The 25758-nt window shown below is 34.0% G+C and overlaps 1 protein-coding gene across 3 annotated transcripts in view; it reads left to right on the forward strand.

Moving 5' to 3' along the window:
• DPYD (dihydropyrimidine dehydrogenase) overlaps nucleotides 1-25758 on the forward strand; it is a 943583-nt gene that overhangs the window by 476859 nt on the left and 440966 nt on the right. For all 3 annotated transcript variants that reach the window (XM_037826568.1, XM_037826567.1, XM_037826569.1), the window contains one exon: nucleotides 13352-13567. In XM_037826568.1, coding sequence (XP_037682496.1) covers nucleotides 13352-13567 — 216 coding nt within the window. The remainder of the gene's footprint in view (nucleotides 1-13351; nucleotides 13568-25758) is intronic.

Raw genomic sequence — 25758 nt, forward strand, 5'->3', positions numbered from 1 at the left:
TGCAAATCTCCTACCCAGGCAAAGGACTTCATTTTGAGATTTAATGATTCACAGTTAACTGCAGTGTTCTTGCACTTAGAGAATAAAAATGCCTGGAAAAGAAAAAAAGAATCATCAATAGTGTCATACTAATTTTTGAATCCTCTGCTTCAGATAAAAACAATCTTATCAACTTCACTGGCTTCTTCTCTAAACCTCTCTCCAACCAGGAAGAGTTAAGGCTTTTCAAATGACAACTGTATTAAAATCTTGAAACCTATTGAAAAAATGTCCTTCAGTTTAAGATATATTGCAAACTCTTTAATTCCTGTGTTAAGGGAAGATTGATATAAATCATTGGCCACTGTCAGGTTGAAAAACAATGAATATCAATAAAAAGACAGTTTTAAATCATAATGGATTCAGTTTGAGATAGTGGTAGCCTCCAAAAAAATAATATTGAAGTATGTCATGGCTAAATGCTGTTTCCATGCTAAGATTTTCCACTTGGCCAGAGTTATAGTATTGAGATGACTTAAGCCCAATTTCTCATTGGGAATCTAGGCGTTTAAACTGAACTAAAATCAGAAGCGCATGTGATCTCATTTTTATTCCTTGCAATGGGAAGTAGTAAAATCAAATTTGCTTAGAGTCATTGAAAAATGAAGTCCACCTCAACTGTTTATTAATAAATACACATACAATAAACCTTATAGTACTCTCTTTAGAATTTGCCTTTTTTATGTTATTTTCAGGTCAATTTGTGGTATATTCCCTAGCTAATATTTTTAAATCATTATTATGCATCAGAGACCTAACACTTTTTCTATTAAAATTATTTTTGTAATAATGTGCAGCTTTTTGTATATGAGAAAGATTTAATTTTTATAACATCTATCTGTTATAAAAGGAAACCAAGGGGAAAATGAGGAATGAACTTATACTTAATGGAGCTATCAAAACAAAACCATCTAGATGGTGATAGAAGAAGAAAGTACCATGACTAATAAGTAATTTTAATGCTTTTTATTGACTTTGTACAGGGTTCCAAACCTTTATTAAATGGCAGCATTTGACCTGAAAAGTAATTTAAAATGAAATTGTCTCCATAAAGCCAGAATATTTCCTTACCAATACAGCAGTAGATTGCCACTTTGGTTAGGGATAGCTCAAGACAAGAATGGCTAGAAATATAACTATGAAAAATTTGATCCATGCCATATGGAAACTGTGCTAATGTAGTATGAAAAAAATTGGTCAGTATAATGTCACTTAGTCCAAATGGGCCATGGGTGCTATGAATGCCATGGCAATCTAAGATGCCCTGATGGCTGGGACTGTATGGGACTAATAACAATGTCACCATAGAACAAAGCATCAAAAGCTTTTTAATTTGCTGGAGGAAATCAAAATGCAGAATAACCCAATTGGAAATTTGGACCAGAATTCTGTTCCTTTGCATTCAGTGATTTAGTAAAGTTGAATCTCACACAAGTTATAAAGGATCACACTGGAACATATCCAGATATGAGGGATGTAATGAAAGCCTGAAAGTCAAGAAACCTGGGTTCAAGCCCCAGGTTAATTACACATCAATTCTGCCTTTGGACCTTTGGTGATGTCATGCTGCCTGTTTGTCTTCTCTCATTTACGACTCTGAAGATAGCACAATGTAGTCAGGGATGCAATTCCAGGTCAACACTTAGCAATTTTTTTTAATTTTGGAATTGTTACTTTGAGCTTCACTATCATCATCCAAGAAAGTGACAACTTTGTGTGGTTCTAACTCCCAAACAATATGCATTAAATTAAATAATCTTATTTACTAAATACCTATTACGTGTTAATTATCTTTTAGGGGCTTAACATTCACATTATACTCAAAATTACCTCTGGAGTAGACATTTTTCCCATTTTACAATTTAGCAAACTTATGCTGAGATCATTTGATCGTTTGATTCAATCTAATAGATTGGTTAGGAGGCTGAGGAACAAACATTAAATTAATAATCTCAATTAGTAGGAAAATTCACTTAGGATAATAGAACAATAATGGAACTACCTGAAAGGGCTTTTAATACATATGATAAAAATCCTCAAAGAGATAAAGACAGGGAAAACATCCATAAAAGAGACGGTGAAATGTGCTACCTCTCTTAAAGTAGTGAAACTAGGTAATGAAAATGCTGGGACTAGAACCAAAGTTTGCCAATTTCCAGCCTTAGTGTTCCTTTCAATAACTATGTGTTACAGTTTGCTAATGCTGCTATTATGCAAAATACCAGAAATGGATTGCCTTTTATAAAGGGGATTTATTTGGTTACAAATTTACAATCTGAAGGCCATAAAAATGTCCAAATTAATGCATCCACATGATTATACCTTCACCGAAGGAGCACCTGGAAAACCTCTGTTATCTGGGAAGGCACATGGCCCGGGTTATGTTCCAGCTCCTCTCTCAGCTCCTGCGCGTTTTTCAAAATGTTGCTTTTGGGGAGTTTTGTCCTCTCCTAGCTTCTCTGGAGCAGAGTCTGCTTTCAATGGCTGTCTCCAAGATGTCTCTCTCAGTTGCTCTCCAAAATGTCACTCACCAGCTGCTCTGAGGCACTTCTGTTTGTGAACTCTCACAGAGCTCCAGTTAATTAATCAAGACCCACCCTGAATGGGCAGGGCCACACCTCCATGGAAATAATCTAATCAAAGGTATTGCCCACAGTTGGGTGCGTCAGATCTCCATGGAAACTCTCAATTAAAGGATTCCAACCTAATCAACATTAATATGGCTGTCCCCACAAGATTGCATTAAAGAACATGGTGTTTTGGGGGACATAATACATCCAAATTGGCACACCATCCTGCTTCCCCCCACTGAGCATGGGGAAGGCAGCACACAACGCTACCTCCATACTAGCCAGCAAAGAACTCTGTGCCAGAGTGGGGAAGAGAGCAATGGTATTGGATTTTTGTAATTCATGCAACACCAGTTCTCAAATTTTACCTTATTTCATTTTTAGCTCATTTCTCATCTATTGCACAGTTACTATATACCAGACATCATCCCATGGGAGTATAGCCTTCAAATTGATTTTTAGTCAGATTTGTTCTCTGGGGATTCCCCAGTGCCTAGAATTGTGCCTACCCATAGGTTGTGACTGGTCAATAAATATTTGTTGAGGAAATTAGTGTAAGTGCTTTCCAGTTTATCTCATTTGATCTTCACAACCATCCTTCACAGTAGGTATTGTTATTCCCATTTTAAAGATGAGAAAAATGAGGTTTAAGGAGGCATAGCTGACATTTTCAGGGTCACAAAGAGAGTAAATGACTCCTAAGTGAATATGCTAGTTTTCTCCCCATATGCTATCCTCACCATAGTTGATTTCAGAGACTTCTCCTCCCAGAAGTACAAGGGTTAATAGGTTAACATAAAAACAGGTACTGGCTGGTAGGTTGTTGACTTTACAATTTTGAGTTTTTTTTTTTTTTTTCATTCCGAGTCGTAATATTTAACATCACTGCTGTCACCTTTCTTAAATGTCAACTTCTTTTATTTACCTTCATCACTCTCACCTTGATTATATGGGCTCCTTTGTGTGACATGGATTTGCTGTCAGGCACCACCCTGTGCTGGTCACCAGGCTTTTCTTACTCAAGTCATTGACATCTTGTCAGCAGTGTCTCCACCTTTGCCCCTGGGCCTGTGAATATGGCAATTGTTACCCCCATGATTGACACGTTTGAAAATTTGTCAACATGTTATTCATTATATTTGTGGGATTCCTAGCTAACTTATAAGCCATTCCTTAAAGTCAGTTCACTATTTTTTCCTTTGAGCAGACCCATATTTATGTGAAATACAAGCTCTTAGTAATAGTCTGTGTTATTTTCTTACCAGTTGATATTAGAATATAAAGAGAACCAATATTATTGCTACAGTTCAGTTGATTAAAAAATGGGACCATTCATTCCAAAGCCTTAGAAAGGCATACAAAAAATTTGATGATATTTGCATGATTCCTCTGCTCACCTGCTTCTAGTATCTGCTCAGATGTCACCTTATCAAAGAGGGCTTCTGTAGCCATCCAAAATACCCACCTCCCCTGTTTTCGGCCACACTACTCCCTAACCCATATGTTCTGCATTCTATTTTTGAGGATAAGTCTCATAGACACACAAATACATACACACATGTATGCACACACATCTATCTTTTTGTCTATCTTCTTACTTCCCCTACCATCACACTGTAATGTGAAATCTGTAAGACTAGAAAATGTGCTTTGTTTATTGCTGTGTTCCTAGCACCTTGACACAATATCTGCCATATAATAGGCACCTGATAAATATTGTTGAAAAATTGAATATGCTGAAGAGACATTTTAGAATATGGAACACATGGAGTTTAGGAAGCAGATTTTATAAGTTCAGTTATCTCATTGGTGATACTATGTTAGGTTGCTACAAGAGGTGGTGCTTAGCAGTGGGAGTAAAGTTTATATGGAAACAGAATCTTGAAAAAGAGCATGCTAAGAAGAGAGAGTAGCAAGTATAAATGCCCAGGGAAAGATACAGGTTGTTGAAAGTCACATGTAACGATGATATGGAGTATTTTCAGAAAGAATGGCAGAAGGTGGACAGGACCAGATCATGAAGGGTCTTGTAGAAGTATGAAGAGTTTGACTATTAACAAAATGCAATGAGAAGCTAATGAAAAGTTTTGATCAAGAGCATAACACAACAAAATTCATGTTTTTAAAAAGTGATTCTAGTGCAAAATGAAGATTGGATTGTAGTAGGAGGCAAGGAAAACAGGTAAAATCAGTAAGAAATAGTCACAGGATTTAATGGTGGCAGTGAAAATGGATAGGGGTGCATGGATTCACATATGTTGGAGACAGAAATAATTAGCTTTACTGATGGAAAAGAAATGGAGAATGAGATATCAAGAATGATACATAAATTTTTGGTTTAAGCTGGATAAATGGTAGAGTAATAAACCAAATGGGGAAACTGGGGGAGTTGAGGAGGAGGAATCTCAATTCAAACTACATTAAGAGTGGGGAGTAGGGGTAGAGTTCAGATGGAGAAATGGTCACATGGATTTGAGTTAATATCATTTAATTTTCTAGCCCTATTCTGTGCTCTACTAAGAGCCAAATAATACAGTCCTTTAAAGAAGTGAGTGAAATGGAATCATTATTTTTCAGAAAATTTTCTATAGCCTCATATCTTTTCTGAAATTTTCCTTACAAATGGTAATTTCTCTAAATGGAGAAATGAAATCTGATTTTGTTATAATTATAATCACTATACCTAGGCCTTTCCACTATGAAAACAGCTAACCCAAATTCATTTCTTCTTTGCAAATTTTTCCTTTCAATAGATTATTCTTCAGAGTACAAAGTAACGGAGCTTGAATTGATCTAGCCATAAGCAGCAACACAATTAGTATTTGTTCTTTGCTTTAAGATAATCACAGAATGGATGCTTCTAGAGCAGCTGCACCCCATGATAAGGGGTATTCTAGTTATATCACAATGAAATATAAATAAAATAAAATAAAATAAGTGAAAGTTGTTTGAATATTTTAAATTATATGAACATAGTGGTTATTATTTTCACTTTTTCAATCAACTATAACACTACTGCTCTTCTTCCTTTTTAACAGTGATATTCTTTATTTTTATAACTAATTTCATTCTATTAAAGCAAATTAGGGGAAAAAGCATCAACATAACCACTATACATACAAATTTATTTGTCTATACCATGATCTAGCCATGTATGGTAGAAGAACACTAGTGGTACAGAATAACAATATAATAAAATAATAGGGCATTGTCATTTAAGATCATATTTGTTTCTATTTCTATTATCAAAAGAAAGGTGCTGTGATTGTGTATCTTAATAATATCTAAATGGTGTGTACTTTTAGATTTTTTAGTATGTGTGTATGTGTGTTCATGCACTCAAATCATCACAAATAACTTTAAGGCTATGTCTGTTTTTAGAATATTAGTATTTTGTAAAAAGAATATGTTTATGAGGAGTGGGCAGCTTGATACAATGTAGTAAATTCAAGCTTCAAGTTGAAGCCTTGCTTTGTCACTCAGCAGCTGTTTACCTTTGGACATACTTCACTATCCTCATCTTCAATAACAGAAAGCTTAACCTGAAGAGTTATTAGGATGAAAAAGAGAATAAATACAAAACACCCATCACTGGTCTGGCATAAGCAAGTACTATTTGTAAATAGACAATGCTTGATACCTGTCTTGTTGATTTTGAGAATGAAGTAATTATCCTATTTTTGTAGTAGGCCTTGATATTTGTACAGCATATTGATGGTTGTCATGGCTGATATTTTATAAGCAGATAAAGGGACCCATATGAGCGCCATTTGGAGTCTCTGCCCAGCTTGAAACAATACTTCATTGTTTTGAAAAGGACAGTGGAACCATTCATCTGCACAGTGTTCCTCTCATTGTAGTTGGCATCCAACACAAACATGGTCAAACAAGAATCTCTCACTAAGAATTAAGAATTAGAGCAAGTCTCTGTCCATGGCTAGAGAAGTGGTTCTTATACTTGGATGCTCATTGCAATCCCTTGGGGAGCTTTTCAAAAACCTAATGTTCAAATCCCACTCCCAGAGATTCTCATATAATTACTATGGAGTCTGGCCTGGACAGCAGAATTTTTTAAACTCCTATGTCTTTTTGATATGCAGAATTCAAAATGAACTGGGCTAGGCCTGTAAATTATCAACTTAAATGGTTTAGCAGGAGAGGTTATTATGAATAAAGAAACAGAGGAAGCCAGATGACAGGTAACATAGATATGCATAGAATAGAGAGACAGCTCTCATGGCTACCCATCATACTTCCTGGCCTTTCTGAGGTCCTGTTTTATTCCTGCTTGTGTTCGTTGAGATACCCCTGTATCCTCATAATAACCACTTGAGACTAGTTTCTGTTACTTGCAACCAAAGGAGTCCATTTTAAACCGGAAGTCAAAATTCAGGGAGGGCAGGAGAAAATTTTTCATGTTGGGCTGGTCCCTGACGAAACTGAGCTTGGTGTATTTTTATGCCACCTTATATCACTGAATTATAGAACATATATATTTTCATAATGAACTACTTAATTGCCCAGAGCAATTACTTAACCTTTGCCACTAGATGGCTCTTTTTAGAGCCTTTGCTATGTTCAACAGTCTTCCAGAGGTAAAATTTGAGTGTTACTCTACATTAGAATTATAGGATCTATAATATTTTATATGTCCAGAAAAAAGTTTGTGATAATTTCATCTAAACTTAGCATCTTCCTGAGGATTGATGTAAAAAAGAGTTAAGTACCTAAGATCAGTAGTCTGGTACATTCAACACATATTTTGAGGATTTTTTTTTTTTGCCAAGTCTTATCCAAGGTGCTGAAATTAAATGAAGCAGGAGACACACACAGTAAGCAAAAAATAATGCAGAGCAATAATGTTGCTTGTGTTGAGACAGGGATGCTTCCTAGTGGAGATGATACCAGAACTAACTCTTGAAGGATTAGTTTGAATTATGAAAACAGACAGACTAGGCAGGAAAGAATATTTCAGAAAAAAAAGTCAAAATGTATAGATGCATTGAGATTGTTTTCTTTAAGAAATTATAAAAGTTTAATAAATTGAGGGACAGGATGGTCAGAAGAGTGGCAGGAGGTGAAATTAGAAATGTAGGTGGGGTAGGATGGGTGGGGGCAGATGACAATCAGGATAATATAATACTAACAAATTTATACTTTGCTCTTTAGGTAGTGAAAGAGCATTGAAGAAATTTATAGAAGGAAATAAAACGAAAAAAATAAATATAGCTCTTATAAATTTGGGACCACTCATGGTCTATGATTGTCATGGAGTTAATTTTCAAAAATCAGACTGAAAGTGACTAAAACCTTTACTCTTCCCCCCAAAAATGCTGAGGGGAGAAATAAAGCAAACTTTTTAAAAACTTGCCTATACACATCCACTTCACTTTCAATACTTCACATGACTGGAAATAGCTTTTAAAACAAGATGTTACTTTTTATCTTTACACTCTAAAAATCTGCTGGATATAGATATAATTTCCTTTAGTCTCTATTTTTACATACACCCTCCATTCTTATTTCAGTGTTTTATTACTTTAGCCGCTTTTGCTTCTGTAGCTTTCTTTTGGTATTTCAATTAAGCACATTTTGAACAACCAAAAGGGGCTAATGCTATCCAGATTTATTTATTTGTTTTTATTAGAGCTGTTGTAGTTTTACAGAAAAATCATGCAAAAAATGTGAATTCCCATATACCCCTCCACAAACACACAATCACTCACACAGTTTTCCCCACTATTAACGCTTTAAATTAGTATGGTATCTTTGTTGCATACAGCTGATAAACATATTATTATAATTATACAATAAACTACAGTCCAAAGTTTGCAGTAGGTATCACTGTGTGGTTGTACAATCCTTTTTTAAGTTTTTTTATTCTAGTAACATTTATACAACCTGAAATTTCCCCTTTTACCCACATTCAGATTGAACATTAACAACATTGTGCTAACATCACCACCATCCAGTACCAAAACTTTTCCAATACCTCAAATAGAAACTCTTTACCAGTTATGCATTAAATACACATTCTCTATCCCCACCCTGGGCCCTGGTAACCTGTATTATAGCTTCTGACTCTAAGAATTTGCTTATTCTAAGTATTTCATATCAGAAAAATCATGCAATGGTTCTCCTTTTGTGTTTTGTGTATTTCACTCAACGTGATGTCTTCAAGGTTCATCCATGTTGTCACATGTAATAGAACTTTATTCCTTTTTATGTTTGAATAATAGTCCATTGTATGTGTATACCACATTTTGTTTATCCATCTGTTGATAGACATATGGGTTGCTTCCATCTTTTGGCAATTATGAATAATGCAGTTGTGAACATTGGTATGCAAATATCTGATTCCCTGCTTTCATTCTTTTGGGTATATACCTAGAAACAGGATTGCTGGGTCATATGGTAATTCTATACTTAGCTTTCTGAAGAATCACCAAACTGTTTTCCACAGCACCTACATCATTTTATATTCCCATCAGCAATGAGCAAGAGTTCTTATTTCTCCACATCCCCTCCAACACTTATTTTCCATTTTTTTGAATAATAAACATCTTAGTGGATGTGAAATGGTATCTAATGATTTTAATTTACTTTTCCCCAGTAACTAATGATGTTGAGCATCTTTTCATATGCTTTCTGGCCATTTGTATATCTTCTTTAGAGAAATGTCTTTCAAATTCTTTGCCCATTTTAACTTGGGTAATTTGTCTTTTTGTTGTTGAGTTGTAGAATTTATTTATTCTGGATATTAAACCCTTATCAGATATGTTTACAAATATTTTCTCCCACTCTGTAGGTTGTTTTTTTACTTTCATGGTAAAGTTCTTTGATACATAAAAGTTTTTAATTTTGATGAAGTTCCATTTATCTGTTTTTGTTTTTTTTTTTTGTTTTTTTTTTTTCTTTGTTTTGCTCTTGCTTCTGGTGTAAGGTCTAAGAAATCATTGGCTAATGCAAGGTCCTGATGATGCTTCTCTATGTTTTCCTCTAGGAGTTTTATAGATTTGATTCTTATATTAAGATCTTTAATTCATTTTGAGTTAATTTTTGTTTGTGATTGCCATTGTGTAGGATGTTAGCTGTGGGTTCTTCATATATGCTTTTTCTTATTTTGAGGAAGTTTCCTCCTACTCCATGTATTTTAGCACCACATTATGGAAGCAATCAGTATATGCCATACAAAGAAATTTGACCTTCATTTCCTGAAAGATGAAGGGAAGTTTAAGCATGCTAGTGCTTAAACATATAACCAAATATTTTAAATATAATTTATATATATATATATATATATATATATATATATATATATATATAATTATATATTTGCCCTAGAAGTGGTTCAGAGAAATAAATTTGGCTATAGTGACCAGGAAGGGCTTAAGAATGGTAGCTTTTTGGTAGGTGGAGAAGAAAGATATGAAATATTAAAGGTGCAGAGTCAGAGGGGCAAAAAAAAAATTGAGAGGAAGAATGATTGAAATATTTTATTTCTGAGTAGTGGCTTAGCAAAATGGGAAACAAAAATGTTTTATTGTGGCTTTACCACTAACTGAGTAACTTACAGATATTCACTGACCCTCCTTTGACTCTAATTTCCTTTTAGCAAAATAAAGCTTTGAAGGTAATTCATCTCCTTCATTGTTCTGATTCTAAATATTTTTACCTCTATGAATAATAATAAGTAGAACTGAAAAGGTTGATTTGGGACAAACTGTGGAAGACACTAAAGAGCAGTCTATTTACCTTGTTCATTACTTAGTGGGCTTTAGATTATATTCTTTCTTTTTAAAAACGTAACTTTAATTTATGTTCATATTGAGAACATAAAAAATACAATAAGCAAAACTCTAAAAATTGAAAGACATCTCAAATCCCAATTCTGAGAGATAACTGTTTAACATATTGGTGTTTACTCTTTATGGTAGATGGATAAACAGAAATAAATATAGGAATATAGATAGAAAGATAGATAATTTATTGAAAATGTTGGACTTAAATATAACATTAACCCATTTTCTTCACTTGGTGCATGATAAACACTCTTTCATGCCAAGGCATTATTTTCTTCTGCATCATTTCTAATGGCAGCATGGCATTCCTTTGTATAGTTGTACCATTAAGGAATTATGGAACTAATCCCATTGTTTGACATCTAGGTTGTGTCTGTGTGTTTATTTCTTAGCACTACTGAATATCTGGAAAAAGAGTGTTGTCTGAAATTGAAAATCTGGACCACGTTTTCTTTAGAAGGGAAGTATGATGCAATACATTGTGAATGGGTTGAGTTTGAAAGTAAGGACCAAACATCCATATCCAAAAGGTCTTAAAGTCTTTTGGACATCTGAGTTTGAAGGTTGCAATTAGGTTTTGGGAAGAATTAGCTTTGTGGTAAGAGGTGAAACTTGAGATACATGAGTTCCCTGAGCAAAGGTGCAGAGAGAACAGAACAGGCTGTTAAGCCACAGAAAAGGAGGCATCCATTAGGGCTTGGGTATATTGTGAGGCTAAACAGACTGGGTTGTTGTAGCACTACACAGTTGTAACAAGTTACAAAAACAATAAAGCAAAAAATAGCCTTGTTTGTAGAGGATGAAAACAAAATACATGCCTATTATGATTGAAGGTTTCGGGTTATATCCATATACAGGTACACATACCCTTCAGTTGCATTTTTGTCAAGAAAAGAAAAGAATATATTTTGTAGAAGCTGTCTTCATTTAAAAGAATTTTGTGTGTTTATTTTTTGCTTTTGGTGTTTACTTTTGTTTGTATGATACTCAAGGAAAACATACATAGCTTGTCCAAGTCATTTCCTTTCTAAGTATTTAGGCAAAAACCTTAAGAATTTCAGAACAATGCTTAGTTTATTTTAAAACTTCACAAATTGAGAAATGCAAATTGAACTACAAATATATATTTGCTTTGTCCCTGCTTGGACTGTTGCCTAGTGCCATATATAGTTACAATTAGGAACAAACAAATTCATCTGTAAAACTAAAGGAGATTAGATGTTTCCATAAAAAAACAGAAAATGAGAAGAAACCTTGCAGTGTCATCCACCTCACCTCATGCCGAATATGGGGCTACAAATATTTCAGCTACAAACATGAGACAGAAGGTTGCCAAATGTTTCTAAGATTCCTCAGACAAGGAATTTGCTTCCATATTTTTCCCAGTATTAATCAAACCCTGGTGTCAGAAAATTCTTCCTTAATCTAATCAAAATATTGCTTGTTTCTATTTAAATCATTATTACATAGAGCTAAGAAAATACCATCAAAGGTGGTTTCTGTTCCACAGCCATACCTGTACATACTCACATGAACCCACACTCACCCACACACACCCTTTAATATCACTCACCTCCTTGTCCCCACGTTATACATTCTAGCTTTGTCTTTGCCAATAATCCTTTTAATAGCATTGCAATCCCATGTGAGGAGAGATATTCCAAATGTTTATAGTGATATGGATCGATGTTCAGAAAGGTTCCTTGGAGCCCAGAACATCCCTGGCGGAAGATGCCTGCCATGGCTTGAAGCCCAGGAGCCATCAGGCACTTCTTTACAGATATCAGAGACACGTTAGTCTTTCCATTGACCAGTTTGATGCCTTTTTACTTATTAAGTGAACTTTGCTTTGCATTATAAATGGTGGAGGGCCAGAAATAATTTCTATGCAAGTCATGGCAATCTTTATCTACATAAGACACACTCCTGTAAAATTGAAGTTCTTCTCAAATAACTTCTTTTGAGTGATGATTCACAAGAGAAAGTATTTCTTATTTTTGAATTACCTTGCTCTGTCCATTCAGTCATCCTTCTTATATGTGCCAGTTTTGTTTGTCTTTCATAGATAGAGACAGAGAGAGAGAGACTTTACAAACAAAAGGCCTGATGAGATTTTTAATAACCTCTCCAGTAGGAAAGGGAGCTCACATTTAGCAAGCACCTACTATGCTTCAGTGTGACGTGTGCTTTGTGCAAGCATTTTCCTTTAATAATCCCGTAACACTACAAGTTTACAAGGTGTCATCATTACACTGATCACTTGAGAAAGGTAAGTTTACAATTTTAAGTGCCAATTGAAGATTTCGACTGTTCAACAAATTATCTGTTAGGGAATATTTGGTACCTGAAGAAACAAACCCCCTCATGCATACGAATACAGTACCCACTTTACAAATTAGATATCTGTCTATGGCTTATGATCTCATACATTTTCCAATATCCCTATAAGATAACAGTTAGGCAACCAGCATGCCTGCTGCTATACTGAAAACTATAGAGAAAAGACACAGACATGTTAGGTGGCTTTCCTAAAATTATATAAACAGTAGTAAGATTACTGGGAATTCAATTTAGATCTCCTGACTTGTTGCTCATATCTCTGAGCACTGAAGACATTTCCACAAATTAAGTATAAAGATCCTGGGTTTATGGGACCAGGGAGATAAATTCTAAAATTATTTCCTCGTGCGTTTGTATCTCAGTATGCTGTGAACGGTTTTTTTTTTGCTCATTTATTTAATTGATTTTATTGATGTTATTAGATGATATTAGACAAATCTGGTTCACTGATAATTGATTTTTTCCCAGCTTTCATCATTGTAAACAGACTGATTAAATCTAAGTGAATTCAAGCGCTCTTTTGAAGTGATTTTTCTAAGAGATCATATGGACAAATCAGATGTGATACATTAACAATTATTGGCTGTTTATTTTTTGCAGTCACAATATGGAGCTTCAGTTTCTGCCAAGCCTGAACTACCTCTCTTTTATACACCAATTGATATGGTGGACATTAGTGTGGAAATGGCTGGACTGAAGTTTACAAATCCTTTTGGTCTTGCTAGTGCACCTCCGACTACCAGTGCATCAATGATTCGACGCGCTTTTGAAGCTGGGTGGGGTTTTGCTTTGACCAAAACTTTTTCTCTTGATAAGGTAAGAAAATATTTTTTAAGTCATGTTTAAATGTCCACCATGCATTTTAATTAGGGCATCAATATTACATAGGGAATATTTTTCAGACCCAGAAATAATCGTTATTGAATTATTGTCAAGACCTCCCGATATTCTTTAGATTTTCCTTTTTTTCCATTCTTTCTATCCAGAGTCAGAGTGGCATTTATTTTCTCATTTCATATTGTCTAGAGAGCACAAAAGTGACTATTTCATTTCAAAATCACAACAGCGATTTTAATTTTGATGTTATAATTTGTTTTGTGATTTCTGGATGTGTGTGACTGAGGGCACATATCTGAGCTCAAAGTTAGAAAGATAGTGGGTTCTTTCTACAAAATCCTGAGATCCAATTCATGTCATAAAGAATCGCTTTAATTCATAGGTTCTGGTAGTAAATAAGACTCTTCTTGAATCTTTAAATCCATAAACTTGCCTTAAAATACATACAACCTGAGTTTCACTTGGCAGTATAACTTTGTACTCACACTGGAAGTAGATATACTCGTAGAAATGAACTATGTATTAAAGTTGAGATTGATTCTTTACAATACACAAAACACATCTAAGATTTTTCAAAAGAGCAAATGCATGTCTTCAAAGTAGAATGATTTATCCAATAGAGAATTGCATCCTTATAAGGTTCTGAATTAGAAAAGAACAGAAGAATTTTACATTTCTTACCGCTTTCACTGATAAAATTTTAAGCACCAAATCTATCTATGTATTTAGTATTAACTGGTAATTAGTAATAATTAATGTATAAGAATCTGTGAATCTGGTGACTAAGAATAAAGTATCATTATTTAAATCAGCCTTATCCTTAGGCAAAGAAAATAATAGAGAACAAACATGCCCCATTAAACACATTCTCTCCTTCTCCTCTTACTAGGATCAATAGCTGGCATTATTATTGCTAAAACATTACAGCTGTCTTATTCTGACAGCTTTACAAGAAGCTATGTGTAACTATGGTCAAGGAAATCTAGAGAATAAAGTTAGAAAAACAGTACATAAAAAATATTTTTGAAACATTTTTATTTTTAATTAGTAAGCTAAAGGGACGTTCTTTTTCAAATGAATTGACTGAAAATTTATAAATACTTCCATTTAAAAAAGTGTAAAAACAAATGGGACATACCAGATTCAGCTTTAGAATATCATGAATCAATCGTTTACAGCCTGTATGGAATATTAATGGTTCATTTGTCTTTTTTTTCAGTTCATTCTTTAAGAATTACTGTGAAGCCATAATTAAATGGTTAATCTGTTGGTGAAAATTAAGTTGCAGACAGTGTTTAACAGCCATATATTTGTTATTCTGTTTTAAAATTTTTATATAGAAACAATATTAGGTGGCTAATGGGGCACAAGAGCAGAGTTTTAGGAAAAAAAATGTTTGCTTTCAATTTACTGGGTTTTTTGCTTATAAAAATTGAATTCTGATTAATCAGAGACATCTGTCTTTACTCTGTTGGTGACATGCATTGATTTGTGATGCTGCCTCTTTCAGTAACCTAGGATGAGCAGAAATAAATGTAGACACCAACTTACTTCTAAATCTCCAATTAGAATTTAATCTATCAATTCAGAAGTCTATGTTGCTGGTTTAAAAGGAGAGTTATGAACAAATGCAAATTAAATTTGGCACATGAAATATAATGATGGGGGATTTTAGGAAGCTCTATTTTACCTTCCTTGATGGTGGGCATGACAAAATATTTGTGCAAAAACTATTTTAAACATATTTGTGAGATTGTAATGACAAAAAATAATGATACCTCCTTGGGCTTATATAATGCCATTTTAAAACATGATTCTGCTCTGCTCATGATTTTGCAAAGTAGTCAGTTTGCTTCCAAGAGAGCTACTTTTTTGTTGTTTTCTTATATTGGCCCTAATTAGTGATTAAACCTGTTGTAAGTTTATAATTATGTCTTATGAGCTTCTGTGCTTTCTTATTGATGGAATGTTGTGCTATACAATTCAGTATATGAACACATGGTTTTCCCACAGCCTTTTACCAAATATGTCTATTAAAATATTATATATATTATCTATTTGCATAATATTATAACATACCAATGTAAATAAGCCTTATTATTATTTATTATGCCAATTTGAGAAGCTACTTAAAATGTATTAAAATTCAGAAACTTGACATTTGAAATTTGGATGTTCTTAATATGATGAAGGTTAGTCTATGGAGTTTTGTTATCATATGAAATATTAATATTTCACAATACAGTTCTGATGAAATATGATTTGCCAAGCCTGCATATGATAAAGAAATTAAATGCTTACCAAGGGAGTTCAGTAAAAATTAGAGCCCTGCCTGAACATCTGCTGGAAATTTTATTATCCCGTCCTACTGACAGTGTGGCTCCCTCGTTGTTTTTCTAGATTGACAGCTGAGTATTGCACTGATCTCTGCGGCAAATGTGTTTAGATGAACTTTGTTTCCTTTTTTATTTTTTTTTTTAATTTTTTGGGGAATTTGGAACATGCTTTTGATTTTAATTCTATATTTTTTTATACTCTTGACATTTGTAGATGCCAGATTGAGGTCTAATATGCTGTAGCAATGATAGACCATTGACTTACAGTGAAATGCCAGTTGATATCTCAGTAAACAGAAATATTATTATTCTTTACTGTGCAGTCTGTCTAAAAGCTGTATGTGCTTTCTTTAGGGAGGCAAATTATCAGATTTTTAATGTCAAACAGAAAAAGATCTGTGTTTGCTTTTGTGTTAAATGACATCAAAGATGGCCTTTATTAACTATAGTCTTCCTCCCAAAATCAGTCTTTGCAAAAATATCCCAAAATACTTAGACTGTTTTTCTTGAGATTTAGTTTATATTTAATTAAAATGATAAAATTATATTTAAAATATCATATATTTTATTCTCTTTTTATTTTGAGTTCAAGCTTCAAGAAAAAAAAAAAGTGAGGGATAAAGCAACCCATTAAGAATAAAGTAAAGCTAAATTATCATAAAAGACCAGAGAAATGATTTAACTAGAAATATTGGAAATGCTTTTACTTCATATAAAATAGCCTCTAGACCTGTGTTCTCATTATATTGATAAGAAACAGATGAAAGCATTTTGTTTTTGTTAATTATCTCTGTAAATTTTGTTCTTTCAGAGAACTACAGATTACATATAGCAAGTATACAATATTTAACATCAAGTTATAAATGCTTTTATCACTGCACAAATAAATAAAATAACAAGGAAGTGTTTTTACTATCCTAAATCAAATCCAAACCTAAGAAACAGTTCATTTCATTTATAAGCAATATATAGGTATTAAAGTAAACTTATGATTGATTTTTAATAACAACATATCTTGAATGCATATCCTTTTTTTAATAAGTATTGGATGTTAGGTAAATATGTGCATATATTATGGGTCTCATCATAAAATGCTGAAAACTAAAAACTGAGAAATATTTTAGATTCTTCATTTTCTTGAAATCAGAGTTGGATTTTAGCTGTTTACGTAAAGTATTACTTTATCAGAACATGATACTTAGTGTATAAAAAGGTTTTGATAAAAGGTTCATAAATTCTTGTTGGATAAATGAATTAACAAGTGAATAAATAGATTTTTTAGGAACATCATACTGAATTTATTTTTTCAGCCATATGAACAGACAGCATGTAAAAATTAATTGTTTTGAGTATTGACCTCAGTCAAAGGAAAAAGGGGTAATTTTAAGTTTTTGTATCCTATATTGCTTTAGTGCATCTACATGTCTAAAAATGAAAATTGTCAGTGGAATTTCTGAATGTATGGATTGTGTTTCAAGAATTAGGTTGTTGTATAAGCCTTTAAAATAAAAATATATATATTTGAGGAAACAGAATAGTATCATACAATATTAAGAAAGTACATAAAAATCATCTGACTAAAATATCTAAGTTCTTATGTCAGTAGCCCTGATAAAAGAAATTTGACCTGTTCTTGAGTCCTTTTAGTAATAAGGAATGTGCTTGATCTTTAAAGTGGCCTGTTGTAACTATGGAAGGATCTGATTTTACAAATACCTTTCTTTCATTGACCCTAAATCTGACTTCTCATAAGTTCCATCCATGTCTTCTAGTTCTGCCTTCTGAGATATCATGGGATAAATTACTCCAGCTAATTGACATAAATAATTTTTTATATTAAAATATGGTTGTTTTCTTTTCAATAAACATATACCCTAGAGAAAGGCTAGCAAATATGGAAAGGTAGAGTAGCGTAGGAAAAAGAACTTTGGTTTCGGAGATGCCAATCTCCATCCATAGCTGCTTCTAAATCTCTATCTTAGACATGTTTTTAATAATATGGGTTATTGTTGTTGTTGTTTTTGTTACTATTTATTGAGTACTAGAATGTGTTGGCATTGCTAAATTATGTTCCATATGTTATCCTTCTCATTTAATAATCACAAAATCCCTATAAGGTTAATAGAGTTTTTTGTTGTTGTTGTTGTTTTAAGATGAAGTGATAGGCTGCCAAAGTTAACTAAATTGCCCAGGGTTTAAAACAATTATTTTCTCATTGTTATATACATTGGCGATTTGGGCTGAGCTTAGATTAAGCTTCTTCTGCCTCATGTGGTATGTGGTGGGCTCACTCATGCATTTTCAGTCAGTTGGAGGGTTCCCTGGGACCTGGCAAGATGGCTTCACTCGTGTCTGGGACTTCATCTGGTATTTCGGTAATTGCTGAGATGGCTGGGCCACTCTCTCTCTCTTCAGACAAGAGAGGAAATTGCAAGGCCTTTTTAGACAAAGGCTCAAAAATCACCCACTGTCATTTCCATCATATTCTCTTCAAGGTAAGTTTCAAGTCCAGTTCAGAATCAAGATGCATTTAATCCATCCATTTATTCGTGGGAGGAACAGCAAGATCATATTGTAAAGAGGCATGCATGCAGTATGGAAAAATTATTACTGCCATTTTTGAACTAACCTATCTTAATCCACCCTCTCTCTGGTCATGGTAATTCATATCCTCTTCATATGCAAATGGCAACCAACCTTTCCCAAGCCACTCAAAATATCCAGTCCTGGCATTAGGCTCAACATCAATGATCTTTTGATCTGTATCAGGTACAAGTGCATATAAGGTTCTTTCTTGTTATACAGAATTCTGTGACAGGAAAAGACAAGTCATCTACCACCTGTACTCCCGACATAAAGATTTGGTCATGATAACCACAATAGATACTCTCATTCACAGATAGGAGACATAGAAGGTACAAAGCAGTTACTAGGCCATAGCAATTTTAAAATTCATTTGGGCACATACTGTCAGGCTCTCTACACCAGGGATCAAGAATGTTCCGTGATTTGGGACCAGTTTGGTTCCTTTGGAATGATGGTTCTCTAATCTATTGTTTCTGTCAACTATTGACTTTGCCCCTGAGCTCTTGATTCTATCCTCTGAAATTTATTTTATTTTTTTAAGAAACGGCCCATATTAGAAGCTGAGTAGCTTTTTAATTCATGCCTGTCCATAGAAATTTAAAGACCTCTATTTCTGTTTTCATTTTGAATTGTCCCTTTTAATCATGGCTGTCCATGTTGTCATCATAAAACTCTCTTTAAAACTTTATAAATCTATTAAGAGCTGATTCCATGTCCTGAAGCTGCATCTGTAATCCTTTTTGAGAAAAAACTTCTGTGTACTTTGGGCATTTCCTGTTGCTGTGGCATAATGCCCTTAAGATATTTAGAATCCCTGCTGTGTACCTGAGAAACTCTACTAGGATCTTCCTTAAATCTTTCTAAGGTCCTAACAAAGTATCTTACAGAAACACCCTTGATTTGATATTTACCCTGAGGCCGTTTCTTACTTTGAGAATCCTCTTCCATCTGAGAGGGACTGAGTATAAAGAACAGTTTTATTTTCTAACCCAGTAAGTCCTGGGCCCTCTTGATTTACTTTAAATTTTGCTTAGCAAATTAAATAGATCCTTCTTGAGCTCTTCTCTCTCTTACAGTACTTTATTACACATGGGTAGAAACACTCAACTGACACTTTCAACATTCTGTCTAGAGATTCCTTAATTAGATACACAATGTATTAGGTACATTTTCTGTCTTCTAAATTATCACTAGCAATATTCTTGCCAATTGTTCTGTACTAAATAATGCAGGCCACCCTTTTCCCAGCCTCCAATAACAATTTTAACACTGCATTTCAAGTCTTCACTAACAGTTTGTTCACCATTCTTCTAGCCTTTTTTAACAGCCTACTCTTGGTTTTTCAAGCCTCTGCCTGCCTCTCAATTTCTGAAGTCAATGCCACATAGTTTAGGATTTTTTATGCCTGCAAACGTAACTGATTTCTGTATTATTTATCTATTGATGCATATCAAACCATCCCACAATTTAGTGTCTTAAAACAACAGCTAGTTATCTGCTCCTGATTCTGTGGTTTAGCAATCTGGTAAGGTCCCAGCTGCGTTGGTTGTTCTCATACATTTGCAATCAGTTGAAAGACTGCGTGGTGGCTGACTGGTCCTTGATGGCTTCATTCACATGCCTTGATCCTCAGCTGGCATGACTGGGCCTCTATCCATATGGTCTCATGCTCAAGGAGATGGCACTGGGCTTGTTCACAAGGTGGTGGTGTTGTAAAAAGGCAAGAGGGGAAATTGCAAAGCCTCTTGAGGCTGAGAAGTTGCACAATATAATTTCCATACTTACACTCTGCTGGTTAGAACAGATCATAAGGCCATCTCAGAATCAAAAAGCATGGAAATAACTCCTCCCATCACAAGGCTTAAATCTACCACAACAAGGTTTGAGCCAAGGTCCATTTGATTACAAATTTTGGTTCTTTCTACTATGCCATGCTCTTTTCCTAATGTATGCTCTCTGGATACATATTTCTCTGGAGTTATATTTCTTTATGTCTCAAATGAGGGCAGTTTGACATCAGTATTGTGCAGAGATGTGGAGTTCAGATGAACAGGTTCACTGAGAACCCTTTTCAAGCAGAAACAGCAGTTATACTTTTTATTTCTATTGATGTTTATGTAACATTTCATTAAAAGAGAAGGGGGAGAAGAAGATAAATAGGGAGAGAAAATGCTCATTAATGCTCTTCTTTAAAAAATGTTTAAAAATCTGGACTGAGCTCAATTATCTTTAAGTCCATTCTTGATTTAAACCCCTATACTTCTGTGAATCCACTCTTATCAGATACCAATCTCCTCCTATGCCATTTTTCTCCAGCCACACTTGCCCACTTTCTCATTCTTCAACATGGCAGGCTTCTCACTATCTTAGGGTTGTTTAGCTTGGTGTTTGCTCTATCTGGAATCTGCCTTTAGATCTTTACACGAGTGGCTCTTGCGTCTTATTCAGTTCTCAGATCAACAGTTGCCTCCTCAAAGAAGTCTTTGCTAACGGCTCAAAACTCAGTCTCTCTGTGCCACATTGCCCTGGTTGTTTTTATCTTCACCACCCTCACCACCATAAGAAATTACCATGCTCTTGCTCATTTATTTGCTAACTCATTTATTTTCTGTTTTAGCCACTGGAAGGTAAGGTCCATAAAAAGAGCAATGTTGTCTTTCTTGCTCACTACTGTATGCCCAGTGCCAAGAACAATGTATGGCAGCTATGAAGTAATCAATACATACTTATTAGATGGATGAATAATTATAGGATTCTACCGTGACCCACAATTCCACATGACAGCTCTTCAGTTACTTGGAGACAACTCTCATGTCCTATCCATAAGCCTTTTTTGTTTGTTTTCCTTTCTAAATAGCCTTGTTTTCCTTCACATAATAAGCTTTACATACTTTTTACCATGTAGGTTGTCTGCTCTCCCATGTTGATTTCAAGAAACTTGTTTCAAACCACATTGTCTTAATCGAGGGAAGGTTGCCTGCATTTGTGCAAATTACCAGCACATATCAACTAGAGAAGTATTCAGAAATATCATTGTCAGGACCATAAATGCTAAAAGTAATATTTAGTTTTTAAAGAAAAAATTTGCAAATATATTGCATAATAAAATTTTGGAGACAAGGTAATTCTCTTTGGATTACAATGTAGAACATACAATTTACTTTTGTAATGTGTCTTGGAAGGCTTTATTAGAAATAAAGATCGGGATTTTTTTTAAAAGGTTAAATCAAAATGATGTATTTTATTATTATTAAGAGTCTCTATGGTACCTAATTATGAAAATCTGTGAAATATTAAATGAACAACAGTCCAGGGCATTTATTTTCACTGCTATAGTTATAGTTTCAAAATTTTATGCACAACTGTTTTTATATATATGCTCTTTATTCTGTAATATCGTTCTCCTGATTTATACCTAGGCATTAAATAAAGAACTATAATTATTTAGACAAATTCAATGTAAACATCTCATCTGGGGAACTCTTAACATGCTAAAATCAGAAATAATTTCTGTGTTATAATAACTTGATTGTCTCCTGGTTGAGTTCTTTAATTGTTATTTAGATTACTTTCATTGAAATTCATAAAAATGACTCATCCTCAAATTATAAAGAATGGGTTTATTAAAAGTATACAGTACACACGTGGCTGTCCTGTGAGAGAGTTCATCCAATTGTTAACTTCAATACTATTCTATGAAGCAGCCCTGATCTCTTCATCAACAAAGGGATGTGTGTGCTTGCATGGCCATTTTTGTGTATGCTTGCAATATTGGAGCTAAATATTGCAAATTAGAATCTAATAAATACACCATTCTCTCTCCCCAAAGTTAAAAAACAATCACTATTTCTCAGACTTTTTGAATATAAAAACTAGGTTATGATGTTTTCAGTTACACGAATTAAAGCATATATTTCTATTAAGTAGAAATCCTTTAACTGTATTCTAAACTGATATTTTTAACCAGGTAGAACATTAGTGTTATTTAAAGAGTTCCAGTGTGTTTTTTTTGTGGTGGTTGTTGTTGTTTGTTTTTTTGTTTTTTTACATTTTATATCACAGTTTGGGCTAGTTGACTTTGAGGTAGATTAATCAATTTTCCAATATAATTACATCTTCACCTCTTTTCCGTTTCAGACTGTGATTTCACGCTTGTTAATTAGTTAATCATTTTTGGTAGAATGAACAAGGTGAGACTCAAATAGACTTTTGATAATATAAATTGACATGTACAATTTTGATCTGGGCTAGCTGGTAGAAGAACCTAACTTGTAATGGAAAATACCTTTTATTCAGTAATGCTTTTTTTCTTTTTTCCTTAAAGCAACTGGTGTTAAGGTTAATGGAAAATTCTGATAATTATGACTAATGGAAATTTCCTAAGAGAACAGTCCTGCTCTTTTAGAAACTGATTTTACTCTTATCCTCTCTCACATAATTCTTTTGGAGATTTAAATTACAACTAGTTAAAGATATCCATATTGTGGGTCTGTTTTGATGATATATTCTTTTGTTGAAAGGAACGTGGGTTAAGTTCCAAAATGCCTTCACTGACTTTGTGTTTTCTTTATTGGTTTTTAATAAGATTTAAGTCATTACTAAGCAGGGATACTCTTTACTTTCTTTAAAAGAAAAAAAAAAAACATCAAATATAAAACTCAGTGATTACTCTCAAATCTTTATTAAGGTCTCACCTAACTTGGCTAATTTGTTGCAAGATTTATTCAGTTTTACTAAAATTACAGTTCTCTGTATACTCCTTTTTCTTATATGATTTGCAGTGGTACATAGTCAATTACCACTACTTTTGAAATAAGATGTCATTAGATACTTGAGAAAGATACTGTTCTTTTAAAAAATTGTTCAGTCAAACTGCCCTTTCACACACCAATTACCTTTTATTACCCTACTCCCCAACTGCTCCTCTCACTTCAGCTAAGTCCACTGCCCTTTTCATGCAGCTCTGCCTATTCATTTGCATGTTTTTCCACAATATCCCATATGTCTGAAATAATTTCTCACTTCTCATATGCCAAATTCCCCCTCTAGGAAAATTAAAGTTCACCTAAAATTACCATCAAGTAAAGTGCCACATTTAGGTAGATGCACTGGATTGGACCTCTGGCTACTGGTTTCTATTTACTTTCTTTTTTAATTTCATTCACTCAACAAACATTATTAGTCTCTGATCATGTAGTATGTACATGTGTTTGTGTGTGTGTGTGCATATACATATATATCTACACACACATATATATTCTTTATATACATATATAAATAGTCTCTGCTCTGAAAAACTTAAATCTCTAGCTCAGAAAGTAATTATACCAAAAGACACAAGATGACTGGATGTTGACATAAAGCAAAAGGGATTCTTAGAGTAAAAAGTATTTTCTGTTTTTTTTTTTTTTAAGTTAAAAAAATGACTTCACATTTGAGCTATGTCTGTATTATAGGCAGAAGGGAAAGCATGTGTCATCTATGTTCATGAATGGGAGTACCGAAATATTTAGGATTCACTGTTGAACTGTAATCCAGTAGACTTGATTCTTGATGATAATTGTATAACCATATAGCTTTTATCGTGTGACCATGTGATTGTGAAAACTTTGTGACTGACATTCCCTTTTCCCAGTGTATTGGCAGATAAGTCATAAAATAAAGACCAAAAATACATATAAATAATAGGGGGGATAAGGTGCATAGGCTGTTTTGGAAGTTCTTTTTTATTTTTATTTTTAATTTATTTTGGAGTAATGAAAATGTTCTAAAATTGATTGTGGTGATGAATGCACAACTATATACTGTGAGCCATTGAATGTATACTTTGGATGGATCATATGGTTTGTGAATATATCTCAATAAAATTGCATTTTAAAAAAATTTAAGATTCAGCACAATGTAACATCAGATGGTATAAGAAGCTATAAAAATCATAGGAAAGGTCTGTTAGACTAGGAATTTAAGTGTGATTATATAGACAACAGTGAACCTGAAGAGATTTTTAAACAGGGGGATTACATGAATCAATTTGGAAGTTACTGTTAATCATAACTTCCATTCCCCATTTCAACAATAACTTCCACATCTCCCCCTTGCAAACCCTCTTTTATGATTAAACTAGTCTATTCATTTGACTGATATTTGCATCATCTATACCTTAACTTGACCATTCCTCATTCTTAAGAAGACATCTCTCTTACTCAATTAACAATATCCAAACCATCTTTCAAGGCCAGTTGTGGCTACCTGAACCGATGGTTATCTTCTCTCTGTGCTCTGAACTTTTGTAGATTTTTTGATCTGTACAACTCAGTTTGAATTGAATCTTTATGACTTTGTTTCTATTTTTCCTTACCTGGATGTATGCCTTGGAAAGGGAGGTCCTGTGACTTCAGGCAATGCCACATAGAATGAATGGTTTGCAAATAGAGGAGCCAGAAAGTCTCTGCTGATTGACTAGTTCCCTAGGTTAATCAGCAAGACAGTTGTAATTTGGGGTCTAAAACATTGTTCAGCATACTGAAGATATTAATTTGGTAAATATCCCTAACCCTTGAGAACCAATTTCACTTGTTTGCATAAATGTAATTTTGCAGAGCTATAATCTTCTTTAGGAGACTCTTTTATTTAGGCTAACTCTTTCTCATGAGTGCTTTTATGGGTTCTTTGGAAATACTTCCTATCTCTAGGGAACTCTGCCCCATAGTTCTTTTGAAGCTTTGGTCACAGCAACACATAGGAACCCTGTGAGTTCTTCAGCTTTCCTCTTCTGAGACCTTGACTTTCTGGGGATTCCTATTTGAATAGAGCTTAAAGTGACCTCACATTGCCTTATTTTATCTGGGTCCTTTAAATAGTCCACAGAAGAATCTTACATATCCCAAATTCTTTGCACTGAAAAATCCTAGGAGTGCAGCTGGTACAGAATTAGTTACATCTCCTTTAGCTCATCTTCCAACAGCAGACAACTCAGCTCTCACCTTATAGATGTATCAAGCAGGAGTGGGACACTGTCCCCCATGCACCACCCCTACAAAAAGTAAAAGAAGAAAACTGAATGTAACACATATCAACACTCCTTAAGAGTCTCCTTGCAGCCCTCTCCTAGGGCTTGGTTTGTTATGGGACCATCAGCACACTCCAAAGAAATCATTTTATAGCGTTCAACACCCTTAACTCTTTTTGTACCCTTATTGGTAATGAAAGGTACAAGAGTTCCCTATGCAGATTTTTGTTATCTCTTTG

This window comes from Choloepus didactylus, chromosome 2 (genome assembly GCF_015220235.1).
Source record: "Choloepus didactylus isolate mChoDid1 chromosome 2, mChoDid1.pri, whole genome shotgun sequence".
Classification (NCBI taxonomy): Eukaryota; Metazoa; Chordata; class Mammalia; order Pilosa; family Megalonychidae; genus Choloepus; species Choloepus didactylus.